Here is an 18,268-nt window from a genome sequence, read left to right as displayed (position 1 = left end):
CTTTTTCTAGAGCTGAAGGCATTGACCTTTTGTTGATATTTGAAGATTAGCAGCCTCTGGCTCTTGAGATGTCAGGGGGGAATGTGAGGCCTGCCTGGTGAGCTGGGAGAGTTACAATAACGTCAGACCACTTAGCTGTGGGAGTTAAAGGTTGCACAGCAGGACTGTGATCAGCCTCTCAGAGCCCGCGCTGGAATATCAATCACACGCTCCCAACGCGTACAGTAAAAATAAACTCATACAATATGGATGAACCGGCAGAGAATCCCGCAGTGAGGATGAGTGCTCTTTAATGATAACATTCATGTTGCGTCCCAGTGAGATACAGGTAGTGACATCTCGACGGTAAGACTGCAGCCCGCCATGAAAACAACAGAACCAACAAACAGGTCTTACACATCAACGTCTGAAAACACTACAAACCTCGCAGTCTTAAAAAGGCCAAAATCCCCAGGACTTCCTAGGGAAGTTATACAGGATGAATAATGGTTCCCCGGGATGGTCTGGGATAACATGGTTGCTCTCAGGCTGTTTAATGACCCTGAAGGTCTGGGGCGTGCAGCAGGGAGGGTCTGGGGCGTGCAGCAGGGAAGGTCTGGGGCGTTCCCCTGGAGGTCTGGGGCGTGCAGCAGGCGCCGAGCTGAATCACTGGGACACACAAGGCCTTCCCAGCACTCCCTACGCTATAGAAACAGACCAGTAGAGAGACCAGAAAAGAGGGGGGAGAGAATGAGGAGATGGACCAGGACTGAAACCAGGAGAGAGACCAAGAGAGAGACCGGTAGAGACCAGTACTAAGACCAGGAGAGAGACCAAGAGAGAGACTGGTAGAGACCAGTACTAAAACCAGGAGAGAGACCAAGAGAAAGACCAGGAGAGACCAGGAGAGAGACTAGGACTGAGACCAGGAGAGAGACCAGGAGACACCAGGAGAGAGACCAGGAGACACCAGGAGAGACCAGGAGAGGCCAAGACTGAGACCAGGAGAGAGACCAGGACAGAGACAACAGGAGAGAGAGAGACCAGGAGGGACCAGGGGAGAGACCAGGACTGAGACCAGGATAGAAAGACCAGGAGAGACCAGGCGAGAGACCATGACTGAGACAAGGAGAGACCAGGACAGAGACAACAGGAGAGAGACCAGGAGACACCAGGAGAGAGACCAGGAGAGAGGCCAAGACTGAGACCAGGAGTGACCAGGACGGAGACCAGGATAGAAAGACCAGGAGTGACCAGGCGAGAGACCATGACTGAGACAAGGAGAGAGACCAGGAGAGAGACCAGGATGGACACACCAGGAGAGAGAGACCAGCACTGAGACCAGAAGAGAGAGGCCAGGAGAAATACCAGGAGAGAGACCATGATAGGGACCAAGAGAGACCAGGATAGGGACCAAGAGAGACCAGCTGGGAGGAACAGTGTGATTGCCTTGTTTGAGATATGACCAGTATGATGACATCTACAGGACCATACTGTACAAACATGTGGTGCAGCAACACAGTGTGTGTGTGTGTGTGTGTGTGTGTATGCGTGTGTTTGTGTGTGTGTGTGTGTGTGTGTGTGTGTGTGTGTGTGTATGCGTGTGTGTGTGTGTGTGTGTGTGTGTGTGTGTATGCGTGTGTGTGTGTGTGTGTGTGTGTGTGTATGCGTGTGTTTGTGTGTGATGTAATGTTAACCTCTGTATTTGTATTTATTTTATCTGTATTTAACCAGGCAGAATCAATTAAGAACAACTTATTTATTGTATTTACTGTATTGTTGACAAACCATTGCTAATGAACTCATTACCAGTAATAAAGTTAAAGTTAAAGTCCCAATGATTGTCACACACCTGACCTGAGAGGTCATCATCCCCTGGGGGAGCATTTGATCCATCATCCCCTGGGGGAGCATTTGACCCCTCATCCCCTGGGGGAGCATGTGACCCCTCATCCCCTGGGGGAGCATTTGACCCCTCATCCCCTGGGGGAGCATTTGACCCATCATCCCCTGGGGGAGCATGTGACCCCTCATCCCCTGGGGGAGCATGTGACCCCTCATCCCCTGGGGGAGCATGTGACCCCTCATCCCCTGGGGGAGCATGTGACCCCTCATCCCCTGGGGGAGCATGTGACCCCTCATCCCCTGGGGGAGCATGTGACCCCTCATCCCCTGGGGGAGCATGTGACCCCTCATCCCCTGGGGGAGCGGTGAGCAGCAGCGGCGCCACGCAAGGGAAATATGGTCAGATGTGTTTGTTTGACAGGATGTGGTCTGAACTATCACTGTTCTATAGGGACATGGCAGCTTGGCCAGAACCAGAACCGTGCTCTAACCTCAGTAACCAGCTGGGGAGATGTTCTCTGGCCTGACGGGCAGCTAGCGGATGTGGAGATGTTCTCTGGCCTGACGGGCAGCTAGGGGATGTGGAGATGTTCTCTGGCCTGACGGGCAGCTAGCGGATGTGGAGATGTTCTCTGGCCTGACGGGCAGCTAGCGGATGTGGAGATGTTCTCTGGCCTGACGGGCAGCTAGCGGATGTGGAGATGTTCTCTGGCCTGACGGGCAGCTAGCGGATGTGGAGATGTTCTCTGGCCTGACGGGCAGCTAGCGGATGTGGAGATGTTCTCTGGCCTGACGGGCAGCTAGCGGATGTGGAGATGTTCTCTGGCCTGACGGGCAGCTAGCGGATGTGGAGATGTTCTCTGGCCTGACGGGCAGCTAGCGGATGTGGAGATGTTCTCTGGCCTGACGGGCAGCTAGCGGAGGACATTCTGAAAGGATCCCAGAGGGGGAACTGCTGTCTGCACGGAGGCAGATAATGTACATACTAGAACGCTCTTCTACTTATCAATGTCACCTGCTCCACAGAATATTAATGTGTGTGTGTGTGTGTGTGTGTGTGTGTGTGTGTGTGTGTGTGTGTGCGTGCGTACGTGCGTGTGCGGGCATGAGTGGGAAAGGTAGGAGGGGAGCTGCATCCAGTTTTGATATTACTATATAATTATATAGACCGTCCTTAGAAGTGATTAATTATAAGGTATGCATGCATTACGTAGCTCCTCACTAGTCACTGACAGAACACAATCATCCTAATCACAGGGCGCTTCAAGCCATGTAAATGAACCTGTAATTATGAAGGCGTCATATTGGGTCAGTGTTTAGCTTGATCTTGGGTAATAGATAAACAATTTCATTTAATAACAGGGCTATGGAGTCCATTCAACTTTCCACAAGTAAAATGAAAATAGTACAGTAGAATGACAGATTTAAGTGTGTGAGACCGCGGGTAAACTGATGGGTCAGCTACAGATAGATTTCGCCGGGGCTAAATGCTAAGTGATACGTTTTGTCCATCGCAAACTCAATATTTCTCACCGCCACCGAGTTTGTGTGCAATGAAGACCTTTGAAAATTGTGAGTTTGGTAAGTCTTCATTGGAGTTTGCACACCAAACTCGGCGGAGGTGAGAAATATTGAGTTTGTGACAGATAAAACGTATCTGCACCCAGCACACAAAAATACAGCCCAGAGATACTGTAAGAGAGAAAAATACCAAAAAGGAGAGAGAGAGACAAGAGACAGGGTTAGAGTGAGAGACAGATAGTGATAGAGTTAAGAGAGAGAGAGAGAGAGAGAGAGAGAGAGAGAGAGAAGTAAAGAGCTTGTAATGACTGCGATCATCAAAATAACAAACTCAGGAGCGTGGAGGGAAGGTGATTTGTGATTTAGCGTTCCTCCTCCTCCCGGGGAGCCGAGCTGTGAAGAGATAAGCGGTTGGAGCAGCAGGGAGAAGCTGGCCAGCCAGCCAGCACTGAGACAAGAGCAGCTATCTCCACACAGGAAGAGTGTTACCAGCCAGCACTGAGACAAGAGCAGCTAGTCTCCACACAGGAAGAGTGTTACCAGCCAGCACTGAGACAAGAGCAGCTAGTCTCCACACAGGAAGAGTGTTACCAGCCAGCACTGAGACAAGAGCAGCTAGTCTCCACACAGGAAGAGTGTTACCAGCCAGCACTGAGACAAGAGCAGCTAGTCTCCACACAGGAAGAGTGTTACCAGCCAGCACTGAGACAAGAGCAGCTATCTCCACACAGGAAGAGTGTTACCAGCCAGCACTGAGACAACAGCAGCTAGTCTCACACAGGAAGAGTGTTACCAGCCAGCACTGAGACACCCTCGTACCACTTAACAGGCCGCTTACCCCTCCACTCCTGCCGTTGCACACTCTGGGGAAAATACATGATATTCAGTTTCCCCCGGTACTGAAGACTTCCCCCACAGGGATGTGTCCGTGAACTGGATCTCCAAGAGCCAATCATAGTGAATTCATGATGGGGCCTCACACAAAAACACAGAAGAGACAAAGACTGGACCCACCCTGCTTCTGACTGGGGCTGCTTTAGGAAGACCACACCGTCCTGCTCTCACAGTGCCATGTTTAATACAAGCACAGTCTCTGCTCAGCATTACATAGCCTCCTATACTACACCACTTCACATTAGGAAAAGACAATGGTGCTCATTCCTGAACGCAGTTAAGAAAAAGTTAAAAAATGTCTTCTTAACTCCACTTACGAAGTTCCAGGGACAATTCTGGCATTCCTGAATGGTTTCTTATCTGGAAATGCGGAAATGCAGTCGTAGGTAGGCCAGATTGGAGTGCGCCCGTTCGTAAGGGCTGGATTTATGAGAAATACGAGGTGATTGCGTTCACATCAAGTCTACAGACATCCTAAGCTTGAAATAATAATAATAATTATAATAATAAATACGAGAATATTTGTATCATTTCCAATTACGTTTCACATTTATAGTCATGATTCTACGAGGCATCGTGGTGTCCTAAAATAAATAAAAGCTCTACACAAACACTGCAAATGACAGTGAATGAATAAATAAGCACTAAACTCAGTCGCTATACTCAGACTCAGCACAACAGCACCTTATATTCCATAGTCCTCAGAATGGACACATCTACATTCTGTTAATAAACATGTGAATATTCATAACAAAAATATATCATATGGGCCTACATAATATAGATAGGGCATATCAAGATCAAGTAGCTTCTCATGCATTTAACTAACTGTACAATTTAATCATCTGTTCTCAGCACATCCCATCCCTTTCATGTAGGCTATAGGCTATATTTTGCATATTGTATTAAAAGTCCATATATACCGTTTTGTTTTATTTTATTTATTATTGGTTTGTTTCACCTTGCTTAAGCTTAGTGTGCACGTTATAAGAGCCAGCGGAGAAACGTCTCACTGCTCATTTTACTGGTATGTTGCATGTGACGAATAAAACGTTGAATTTGCACGTGACCTTGAACATCAATCATGTCAATTGGGAACGTCTCAACTATTCCGCGCTGTCTGGGGATTCTGTGTGCACACGACCCTGTAGGAAGGAGCTGGCGGGGCGTTTATGTATGCACATTCATGTGTACGAGAACGCGCATTCAACTTCAGAAGGGGAGCACAGCTGAGAACACGTTGGGAGTTTAGGAACACATTTCCACCCATTCATGAATCCGGCGGGGATCTTTCTAATACGAACTTTAAATAAATGTATTTTTAATGGAACTATTTGTTAATCATTTGCAGATACTTCCGCTGAAAAAGGGAACGTTACCAGGCAACGACAATGCTACAGCACATCTTTGTAAACATTAGTCGCGTTTCCATTACACCTAGAATTGCGCAAAACCTAAATATCGCATAAAAAATTGGTAATGGAAACACCTACATTTCGAAAAACCTCTCAAATTTCGATCAAACGTTTTTACGCTCTCATGAGGTGGTTTTTCAGAAGTTTCGATATAGAAGTATATCGCAAAAGCGTAATGGAAACACTTTTTTCGAATTTAGGCAGGAGAAGAAGAGGTAGGGGTCACGTGATTTGCTTGCTTCAAAAAATTAGGCGATATGCCTCCGGAGCAAGTGGAAGACCCTAAGCAACGATACTTAGCTGAGAAACACGCGCTGTTTAAGAGTGGAGCCGAGGGGAAAGCTAAAATAAAGTTCAAATATTACAACGGTTTGTTTACTTAATACATCCATGGTTTACTTTTTGGTTGCGCTTTGCGTGAATTTGCGTGAATTTGCGAGACTAGACTACGAGAATTACGGCTCTTGCGCAAAACACCTTTCAATGGAAACACCTGCAATTCGCAATTGTATGTAATTCTAAAACTTTAGAAATATCGCTTTTATTTTGCGAAAAAGTGTAATGGAAATGCAGCTATTGATCTAAAGGCTACTAATAAGAGGTGGATTGATATTAAAAGATGTGCGAACATTCCATTTTAGCGTGGGGATATCGTGGTTATTGCCACGGCTGGAATGCAAACTGACCAATAGAGACAATGGACCGGATCTGTACCGTTGTATAATTAAGAATGCACTTAAGAAAATGTTCAGGAATGAGGTCCAGTGTCTTCAAGAGTTTTAATTAACCTTAGTGAATATACATATTGCATGCAGAACACAGCCAATTAATGCATGAAATGCCATTAGCTAAATTTCCTCCTACGGGGATTATTCAAGTTCATATCTATCTATCTAAACTAAATACTGTTTTCAGTTGCAATCGCCAACAAGCTATCGGCTAAGGGATGGTCCCGGCTGGCAGGCAGGCTGCTACAGCACACTACAGTATTAGATTTCTTCTAGCCAACAGTGACTGGGAGAAGCTAAACTCCCACTAACAGATGGAAGGGACTATCCATAAACCCCTCACAGAAATCATTAAGCCAGCCGATGCCCAGCAGAGCTTTAATTGTGCACTATGGGGCCATAGGCACAGCTTACCTGCTGACTTCTATAACTAACTGGCTTTGGAGAGACTTGAAGCCTCTTCTGCAGATGCTTAGAGAGTGATTGTTGCTCTGAGGAGTCGTCAGGGAGGCGCAGACAGAGTGAGGAGACCAGCGGAGGGGGACAACGCCAGACAGTGGAGAGAGAGAAGCTTCATCGTCGGGGGAGGGGGGACTCCAGCAGAGAGAAAGAAGCAGCTGGAGAAAGCTAGCACCTGGCTAATGCTTTTTCTTTCATGGGGTCATAATTTATAGCAGACATACCGCTTGTGGATGGTGAGCTTTGTGAATGCGGCACCTCCAGGGCTCCTTGCCCAGCATGCTGACCTGTGTGCGTGTGCGTGCCTGCGTGTGTGTGTGCGCATGTGCATGTATGGACGCTAGGGCTGTAGGATTGTATCGATACAACGATGTATCGCGGTACGTAGTCTCGCGATACTGTATCGATCTTTCACCCCGGAGTATCGATACAGCCGGGCGCTGTAAAAAAAAAAAAAAAAGATTTTTTTTTTTTTTTTTTTAAATTTTTAAATCCAGTTTAAAAAGCATATTCTACAATATTAAGTTAAAAAAGCATACATATAAATAATTTTGAAAAACCATAAATACTACAATGTTGACAGTTTAAAAAGCATGGATATCAAATGTAAAATATTTATTAGCTAGCTCTCTGTCCAGTCATTGAGTTTGAGTTATCTATATAGTGCATTTGAGCCATTCAGTTTTCAGTCTTGAACACTTAAAATCTTTCAGTAAATGATGTGTGTATCGCAATACGTATCGTATCGTATCGTATTGTATCGTGACCTCTGTATCGTGATACGTATCGAATCGTGACCTGTGTATCGTGATGCGTATCGTATCGCGAAATCCAAGATGATATACAGCCCTAATGGACGCAGTACTCATTCGCGGCCTAATCTAGAATCACTCATCAGCCAGCGTGCTGTGCCCCAGTACTGCACTGATCAATTATCAGATAAGACCCAGAGGACGCAAATGTGAGCAGATGCACACATGCACAAAAAAAACGCACCCACACACGCTGACACACACTCTTTTTGAGACATATATGCAAAACCATTGCTGAATTACTGTCGGGGAAAAGCATGAGAAACAGTTCTGCAGGCTTAACTGCCTTTGGAGCCTCTGCTGGCACACAGGGACATATTTCATTCTATTAACCAAGATACTGTGTGTGCCAACGCCGACACATCAGCCCTGCTGGAAAGGATTCCTTCGCTAACAAGCTTTACTAAAAAGCTCCCAAGAATGAGCAGGGCAGCATTACTACATTTCATTTCAAACCTTTGTTTATACTTGTGAGGAACTGAGGTTTACCTCATTTACAGTGTTGACAAGTTCACACAAATACACAAATAACAACATAACAAATACAATAATAATAATAATAATTAAAAACAATTACAGGTGGAAGTACAAATACCAAGAGTCAAGGATTTAAACTCTGCGACTGAAGGAAATAGCTCAAGCTTTAGTCTGTTGTATGAGTATGTGAGTATTCCAGATACACTCACTGTCAAACCTGCCGCTCTATATGCACAAGATAGTTAATGTCCGGATATAATTGGCAATAATGAGTGATCTTTACTCATGGCGACCTTGTCAATTTTGTATGGATCCACACCTCAAGCATATTTTTTTATTTGTATCGTGCCATAGCCTACTGCGCTCAGCTACATTAGCTGGTGCCCCGTCTTCAAATTTACTTCCGGGGTTTACGAGTACCAGTTGAATGCGTTCCAGAAACAAAACCCTCACTTTCACCACACTTTACTAACAAGGTTCTGACCACGTTCTGACGGTTGCAGATGCTCTGCTGATATATTTGACGTCCTCTTTGACGTCAGGAGTTCGTCCACGGAGACCCGGGCCGTCACGACCCTCATAACCGGCGACATTAATAAAAGGTCCTCAGCCTCAGCAAGTGCGTGGAAATCAATACAGCGTCAGCGGAGAGCGCCAATCTGCCAGGGAGCACGGAGGTATGGGTCTGGCCCCTCCCCCCTGCCTGGACCTCACCGCCAGTGGAACTGAATATTTACATTAACATCTGGCTAAAATAAACTCAGCACGGCCATAGGTACGAATGTTGAGGTTTATAGTGGAGATGATTAGCAGCATGGCTCGGAGTGCTTATATACACATTTATACACACACACACACACATGCATGCACATGCGCACACACACACACCTCGTTATGCACTCTAAGAGCAGAGGAGGGACAGAGATGCCTTTATTATTTATTTTATTTTTTTTAAACAATGTGTCTGCAGACGCCATGATATGTGCACCGGCCGCTAACACAATCACACGATAATAACTGCTTTCAGTAATACGGTAGGAGAGCCGTCTGGGAATTGGAAGGTTCCGTGTCGAAGTGTCCTTGAGCAGGACACACAACCCCAGATTGCTCCCCGGGCGACACTGGGAGGCTGCCTACTGCTCCTAGCCTGGATGGGTCAAATGCAGAGGACACATTCCACCGGCAAATACACTGTCATGTGGCCAATAAGGCACTTTACTTTAAATACTATATCCAGGGCCAAACAAAATATAATACAAGATTGTCAATATATTGAATAGGCTGTTAGCTGAGACTTTTATGAACCAAACTACAGTATGTGACCTGACGTGTAAACCAGTGGCGTCTGGTGGGTCCTGGCACCAGGTATGCCAGAGCCAGCGAGGCACGCACGCATGTCCTGACCGGAGGTTTCTAGGCACTTAAGAACCCTTGAGCAGTTACTCTACAGTACCTCAGCCAAAACAAACCCCGCACCAGTAGGCCTTGGAATACGACCGGGGCCACGTTGCGCTAGAAATCCGGAGCTACGTTCTAATGTAATAGGCAGATCCGGAGGATTAAAGAAAAATAAAAAATGAATAGGCCTACACTGTAATGTTGCATTTACTTCACATTATATATATCAAACAGCTGATTTAGGAGTTTGAGATATATATTAGGCCTATCTTAGTGGATACAAGGCTATAGCCTAGTTAATATCAACTTATCATAAGAATAACAGGAGTCATGAAGGGACAGTTGACGTACGGAGAGAAGGAGAGCAATACTGTCAGAGGCACGAACCTAAATGAAGAATACAATATTAAAGATGACACAACCAGAACACATGACAGAGCAGTTCGGCCCCATTACAGTATGAGCCACAACACCCTGGACTTGCTTCTTGGCACACGGTTTCCTAGTGCCTGCTGTTGTTTTTCTCAAGTTCACACTCTCGCACCTGATTAAATCAAGAGCGGACAGCGCGAATTGATGGTCACATAGACCTACAGTGGCTGATTCATTAGTAACTAACAAGTCATTTGTTGCTCTGCACAAGTTATTCTTTATGGTGTTTACCATTTTATTAGGATATAATTTTGTCTTTTTATTTAGGCCTGCTTAGTATGCCGCTTCAACACCGAAGTTTGCACAAGACTATTTCCAGGCCTATAGCTTAGAGCCTACATCCATCCAAAGGATTTAAATACATTAAATTGCATGCACTGCCATTATACATTTTAATTATATAATCATCTTTATTGTGGGCCTATAGTAGGCCTATAATATTGCAAATAAAAATAACATGCATAACATGGATGATATGGCAAATGCAGACATTCATTTCACACCGAATTGCAAAATTGCTATAAATTAAATCCAACATGCATGTTGTCCAAGTCCCGAGTAGCCTAGAGAAAGTGTAGTTCCACTAGGGATGGGTCTCGAAAACCGGTTCTATTAAGACCCAGTTCGAGGATTGCGAGAAACTCGATAAAATGGCAGATGTGGGGATGAAGATAGACCGGTAGATCGAGAGCTTTGCCTTTTGGCTCAGCTCTCTTTTCATCACAACAGTGCGGTAAAGCGACTGCAGAACCGCACCAGCTGCTCCGATTCTCCCTCTCCATGGTTCCCTCACTCGTGAACAAGACCCCCAGATACTTGAACTCCTTCACTTGGGGTAAGGACTCATTTCCTACTCTCGCTCTGGGTGTACAGGGATTGGATGGCCCTAAGTAGGGACCCCATCACCCCATACTCCCGCATAACCCTCCACAAGACCTCTCGAGGGACCCGGTCGTAAGCCTTCTCGAAGTCCACAAAACACATGTAGACAGGTTGGGCAAACTCCCAAGCCTCCTCCAAGATCCTCGCGAGAGTGAAGAGCTGGTTGGTGGTTCCACGACCAGGACGAAATCCGCATTGTTCCTCTTCGATCTGAGGTTCGGCCGATACCCTCCTTTCCAGGCCCCCTATTATTACTAATGCAGTAGCACAGAACTCAGCCAAAGTGGAATAGAGACACATGATCTTCACTGGTGGGGGCCTGAGGGTAGCCCAGACAGGAGTACACCGTCCCTGACTGGCTATGACCAAAAGGGGCGGAGCCTCTCCACCACGCCACTATTCACGCCACGGAATCCACTATTCAGCCCCTGAGTGTAGCAGGGTTAGTACCACCTCTCCTTCGCTTGCTCTGCTACTGCTGCCGCTCCTCCAAGCTACTGGTCTCCGATCCATCTGCTATCCCCTTAGCAGTGCTGCTCTCGCCCTGCCCAGCCCCTTCCCTGGCTAGCTAACCCGCTAGCCAGCCTCTCCCCTCTGCCCCAGGCTAACTAGCCCGCTAGTCCGGCTAGCCTGCCTCTTCCCTGCCCCAGCCTCTGGCTAGCTAGCCCGCTAGTCAGCCTCGCCCCCCGCCCCAGTCCTTGGCTGGCTAGCCCGCTAGCTAAGCCAGCCTGCCTCCCTGCCTGCTATCTCTCCTTGCTGTCTCTTGCTCCCATTACCCCCCGACTAGCCAGTCCCCTAGCTGGCTAGCTTGTGCCAGGTTGGGCAGCTTCTCTCTCTCCTGTCAATCCACCTGACTTTGGCTAGCTAGCCACAGTTGGCTACTTGCTAACGTTACCCTTCTCTGTGGACTATGGACTATTGAGAACTGCCAGACTGGGTGAGTGCGATCTATTTTATCAGGACTGGTGATATATTTGGATGAATGGAACTGTGCTTTCAGTGTATAGGCTACTCCCTGTTTGGACTAAGTATGGCGCGCCTCAGTCTGTCCAGCGTTCTCTTTGCATTTCTCCTTGTCATCTCGTTCTCCTCATCTATTGCGCGTGAAAATGAACTTTGCGACCCCCCTCGTTTACCCAAACGCGAAATGGACTATGTTTGCGCACACAAGAGACATGGTTTCCTTGTTGTTAACAACGTATCTTGGACTAACACCAAACACTCACTCTACTATCCCGCCTCTGTCATCATGCCATGTTATGAGTTTGCTCCGCAACGCGATTCTGTTACCATCTAATCTGCCTGCAACTATCAAACGCCGACACAATGCTTCAACCTCTATGCCGTGTTCTGATTGTTTTGCTACTTATAATATCTGGTAATGTTCATGTCAACCCTGGTCCTGTCAATGCTTCCCCTATTGCTAGTCTGGAGTCAAACGATCTATGCTTTAACGATTCTTGTGCCAGAAAAAACTTGGGATTTTTGCATGTCAATGTAAGAAGCCTAGTGCCAAAAATGGACCAGCTCAAAGTATGGGTAGAGTCCTCAAATCCTGAGGTCCTTGTTCTCACTGAGACTTGGCTTTGTAAATCAGTCTCCTATCCTGAGACACCCTTACCAGGTTACAATCTATTCCGACAGGATAGGTCATCCAAGGGAGGGGGGGTAGCAATTTTCTCCAAAGAACATCTGCATTGTACAGTAGTTTTGGCCAAGTCCATCCCTAAACAGTTTGATCTACTTGTTATCAAAATTATGCTATCAAACAACTTCTCCCTTACAGTGGCTGGCTGTTATCGACCACCATCAGCACCTGCATGTACTCTAGAGGCCTTAAGTAGTGCATTGGCTCCATTCACTAGATCTGAGCTTGTTCTACTGGGATACCTCAATTGGGATATGCTCAATCCCCCTGAGAAGGTGATGCAGCAGCTTGACTCCCTAAATCTCCACCAGATCCTTACCCACCCTCCCGGGTTAACTCCAACCCTCCTGATAAGGCTACTCTGTTAGATGTGATTCTTACCAATTCTCCTCACATGTACCAATCTAGCGTTTTCTGCAATGATCTCAGCGACCACTGTTTCATTGCATGTATTCGTAAAAATGTCTCTGCAAAACAGCCCGTCATTATCAACTCCAAGCGCTCTCTGAAATACTTTCATCCTAAAGCATTTTTACATGACCTGGCCAACATAACCTGGAACAGAGTCAGCCTGGTTCCCACTGTGGACAACGCATGGCTACTGTTCAGAGACCTGTTTAGTGCTGTGGTCAACAAGCATGCCCCATTCAAAAAACAACGGGTGAAAAATTGACAGTCCCTGGTTCACTCACGAGTTGACAGTGCTCCTAAAGCCAAAAAAATAATGCCTGGCGCAAAGCTGGACTATCAAAGTCTGCCATGGACTATCAAAGTCTGCCATGGACTATCAAAGTCTGCCATGGACTATCAAAGTCTGCCATGGACTATCAAAGTCTGCCATGGAGTGCCTCAAACTCCGTCAGCTCCGAAACAAGGCCACCCAAGCTGTACGTCAGGCCAAATCTGGGTACTATAAGGAGCAATTTACGCTGTGCAGCTCCAATCCCAACTCCTTTTGGAAAACAGTGAGAAAACTTGAGAACAAGCCGTCACCCCTCCCCCTATCACTCAGAGAGAATCTCATCATCACAGATAAGAACGCCATGAACTCCATAACCACCAAGCCATAGAATATCTGGGAAGCCTGAGGTGTCATAGATCTTTTGATGTTCTGGGGCCACTGCCTCTTGTGGTAGCAACATAGAACTGCAGGTCAACAACGGGATGGAGGAAGCCAGGGAGGGAGTGACAACCGGACATTTGCTATCCTAGGTTCGCTGGCTTACAGCCACACACAAAAACAGTCTGGAAGTCGATGGCGCAAAAATCAAGTTTTACCATTTGGTATGGGTATGCTAGGCTTACCCTGGCATATAGGAGCAATCGTCACTGTTGTAAACATGGTAAAACATGGTTTTAGGGTTTTATCATGGAATTACTTCTCTGTGTGTGTGTGCGCATGTGTCCAGCCTACCTGTATTCCTCCTGGGTGAAGATAGGGATGCGCGAAGGTTGCAGGACCGTGATCTCCACCAGGGTGCTGTTGAACTTCACTGGCTCCCCATCATCATAGGCTATCACCACCAGCTGGGCCAGGAAAACACACACACACACGTACGCACGCACGCACGCACGCACACACACACAGGCACACAGAAACACATTGAATCAAATCAATTTCCTTGCCAGACTGGTTGTGAAGACATGATTTGCATGATAATAAAGAATGCAGGCTTTCACCAAGAGAGTGGGAGATCAGGTACCTGACACGCAGGGAGCACGCATGAATCTAGCACACAGACCAGAGAGAGAGAGAGAGTGATAGAAAAAGAGTGATATAGGTAGAGACATGGAGAGATATAGATAGAGAGAGAGAGAGAACAAGTAGATAGATAAAGAAAGAGCGAGAGAGAGAGAGAGAAAATTGTATTCAGACATTGTTGACCTATCTGCATTGGTTGCTATACTAACGCACGCCTATTGCACATGTGTACTATGCCATTTCCATGAGAGCCAATGTGCTTAAAACTAGAAACTATTCAAATAACTTCCTCAATATATATTGAAGCATACATTTAGCATCAAGGCGTAGGTGTCTACTTGGTCACTGATGTGTTTGGTTTCGTGTTTGTTAATTACAGCTTGTAATTAAGAAAATGAGACATGCTGGTGTCACCGTTGGTGCTGCTGTTCTCTGCTGTATTATCACCTCACGCCAGCTGTTTGTATTTTTCCAGTTTTGCATGTATGATAGAGAAGTCATCAACATGCACACTCGTGCGTTGCAAATAACAATAAGCGTCCTAGCCTGGGGTGAGTTCAATTTCTATGGTTTCCGGGTTGAACGACATGTTTCCTCGAAACGTGAAAAATGGTGTGAAATGGGCTTTGAGGTAGGTTTTCTCTCGTTTAGTGGGTGTGTCAAAGTTGTTACCCAATCAGCAGACTGATATATAAACCCTGCCACACCTTTTCATATCATAGTTGCAATGCTTGTGTAACACCCAGCCCACCACCATTTCTGTTTCAATAAACATTTTGCAATGTTTTGTCAGCCTTGGCATCGCCATCCTGATGACGCAAGCTCAGTTTCCCTCCTCAGATCTTCACGTTTTTGTGTATTGGGTCTGGAAAAACCAGGCTGAGAGCGTCCAGACTGAGACATATCTTTAGTCTTTAGAAAAGGATTTGAAATGCATTACACCGATGAATGTGAATTTTATTTTTTTGCTGTTCAGACATGATAAAAATCAATCTGATTCCAATCGGGATATGCCAAACATGGGTTTTGGGCTGACAGTCTGAAGAAGCCTGAGATAGTTGTCTTCATTAGCATTATCACTCAACACCAGCTCTTTGCTCACTGCCACGGTTACGCCACACTAAGGTCACTGCAACTCTCTCTGACAACCTTCTGCGCGTGTTGTGTGTGTGTTGGTATGAGTTTCTGTGGGTGTGCATGTGTACCACTCTGTGGAACGTACAATATGGCGGACCTTGTAGAAACGGGCATATTTCCAGCTAGTCACAAAGGCAGATGGAATCGCGGCCTCCTGCTTGTTCCTTCCAAATTGACTATTTTTGTGTGTGGCTGTAAGCCAGCGCACCTAGAATAGCAAATGTCCAGTAGTTGTCCCTCCCTGCTTCCCTCCCTGGCTGCCTCTGCCCCGTTGTTGACCTGCAGTTCTGTTGCTACCACAAAAGCATTTACCGTTTTCGGCCACAGGAGGGCAGCAACCCCTGAGTGGGCTAGAGACACACTTGTCTTCACCGGTGGAGGCAGGTGGGTAGCCCAGAGAGGGGTCCACAGCCCCCGACCCAATATGACGTGAGGGGGCGGAGTCTTGTCACCACGCCACTGTCCACGCCATGGACCCCACAACTCAGCCCTTGAGTGGGCTAGAGACACAGGGTCTTCACTGGTGGGGGCAGGTGGGTGGCCCGGAGAGAGGTACACTGTCCACGACCAGCTCTGACCGGAGGGGGCGGAGTCTCGCCATCACGCCACTATCCACGCCACGGAGCCCACAACTCAGCCCCTGAGTAGCTAGAGACACACTTGTCTTCACCAGTGGGGGCAGGTGGGTAGCCCAGAGAGGGCTCCACAGCCCCCGACCCAATATGACACGTGGGGGCGGAGTCTTGCCATTACGCCCCTATCCACGCCATGGATCCCACAACTCAGCCCCTAGAGGGGGCGGAGTCTCGCCACCACGCCATGGACCCCACGGCCAATGGGCCTAGGATATAGACAATTAACTACCGGTGGAATGGTGGTGGAGCATCCATCAGGGATCCGCTGTAGGTCCGCTAGCCTTGTGTTTTATTCCGCCGGAGGTCTGCCAACTCATCCATCGGGGACCTGCTGTAGGTCCACTAGCCTTGTGTTATCTGGGTTTATCACTTACCTTTGTCCAGAAACAGAAGTTGAACCAATTGCAGAAAAATAGCTAACATTATAGGAATCATCAGTGGAACTGCTTTAGCCACTGACCACTACCATTAATGTTATGGAAGCTGCTGCTAGTTGTTGTGAGCTCATGAGCTAACTGGCTATCTCACTCTCATTGTGCTGGATTAGCATTGGAAGCATTGGAACTGATGTTTCCAGGTGACAAGACCCATCTAAATTTATCAGACATCATTTCATGTCATTTCAATTCACAGTTATTTCAGTGGCATGACTAGCTTCCGTCCTACCAGTCCTGGACAGAAACAAGCCAGCCACGCTCATAAGCCAAGCTGGGCCTGGCCTGGTTTAGTTCTGTCTGGACATCCCTGACCCATGGCTAGTATCAACCAGTGCTAACAGAACAAAACACTTATTAGACCAGGGAAAGAGATACAGCCAGCATTTCAGAGGCACAAGAAAGAATATCTTGATTGATTGATTTATTTTTAAGACAGGGACAAGGTACAGTAGACTCCCTGTCCATCCTCCTCCTCCTCATCACTCACCCGAAAGGTGACGCTGGGCTCCTCGTTGAGGTTGACCTTGGTGACGACCCTCCCTGACTCAGCTTCCACGTCAAAGATGCTTCCGCTGTAAGGAGATTGGTCCAGGTCCACTCTGTAACGCACAAAACTGGCCGGCGTGCCCTGGAGTGGACAGAAACAAGGAGGCCATTTCAGCAGGTTGGATTTCTAACCACCTTTCTCTAGTAGTGAAAAAGAGGGAACGCACACCTACTGTCTTGAGGTGCTGGCAGCAGCAGTAAACATAGGACAAAAGGTGATGCCGCACACTCAAACTTCTTCGATGCAAATTACTTTATTGAATTGTTAAAAAAGACCAAAAGTTCGGCACGGAGCCTGAATATGACCGTGCCGAAAAAAAATTATTTTTTTAAATACAATTCAATAAAGTCATATTTTTGCATCGAATTTGCATCACCTTTTGTCAGGGCTGTACATTGCGACATATGTGCTATGAAAAAAAATGTCTGTGCAATTAATTAATTTGCCCTGTAGCACGCGTGCGACAGACAGCGAGCCGCTTGTATGTAACGTTAGCGTTTTTTTTCCGTGTTGAAGCCGGGAGGACGAGTGAGGTGAAATGAAGTGAGAGCAGTCATGTAGGCTAGCCATGGATGTATTAATATAACTGGATACAGCCACTCCATTCACTGACCGCTATCACAAATGAAGCCCTATTGAACCGCGCCATCTTGGCAAATTTGTAGTCATTTGACTATTTCCGGTGACTTTGTACTTTCTGGCTTTCCGGTGACTTTTGTACTTGCGCAGCTGTGCTTTTCTGGCCTACGCGCGTCCACAAACAAGTTCACGAAATGTAGACGCACGTTCCCGGTTCTCCCCGCTTTGATTGAGCAATGAAAACCGGCTTGCATATTAACCTGTTTTTGTCAAATATATCCATTGGAGACATTATTTTTTTATCCAGGCATCTTAGTTTTAACAGGTTAATTATAGCTGAACATGTTTTGTTTGCTAGTAGATGGTATTCATTCCGTTTGCGATAACGTTATTGCAGCCAGGCTAAATTCCTCCAGGGAGCAAGTGACAGGCAAGTTGAAAAGCTTCACTCCCCGCCAGCAGGAGCTTTGGCCGCTGCTACCGCATCTCGGATAACCCGCTGAGTTCGTGGCTGCTATTTCACATTCACCCTTGATCAATCCCAATACCGATCCATGGTAATAATGAATCAATCTTTCAGATCGGCAGTGCTGCATGCATTTTACCACATCATTGTTAGCTTTATTAACATAACCTACATTTATCTCTCTAACCTTAGGCTATCCATATGGAAGCTAGAAGCGGTCAACGCCAACGTTGACTGAAAACACCCAAACTTAACCATGTAGGCTCATTATTGTG

General features: G+C 46.7%; 1 protein-coding gene across 1 annotated transcript in view; it reads right to left on the bottom strand.

The window, feature by feature from the left end:
- Nucleotides 1-18,268, bottom strand: part of LOC311325894 (protocadherin-15-like) — a gene marked incomplete at both ends in the record, with an annotated part of 380,555 nt that overhangs the window by 79,875 nt on the left and 282,412 nt on the right. Inside the window, 2 exons of the mRNA XM_084458712.1 lie at nucleotides 13,905-14,017; nucleotides 16,889-17,029. Of these exons, the coding sequence (XP_084314838.1) occupies nucleotides 13,905-14,017; nucleotides 16,889-17,029 (254 nt within the window). The remainder of the gene's footprint in view (nucleotides 1-13,904; nucleotides 14,018-16,888; nucleotides 17,030-18,268) is intronic.

This window comes from Borostomias antarcticus (assembly GCF_949987555.1).
Source record: "Borostomias antarcticus genome assembly, chromosome: 25".
In the NCBI taxonomy this organism is placed as follows: domain Eukaryota; kingdom Metazoa; phylum Chordata; class Actinopteri; order Stomiiformes; family Stomiidae; genus Borostomias; species Borostomias antarcticus.
The sequence above is the reverse complement of the archived record's forward strand: the minus strand, read 5'-3'. Positions and strand labels throughout refer to the sequence as shown.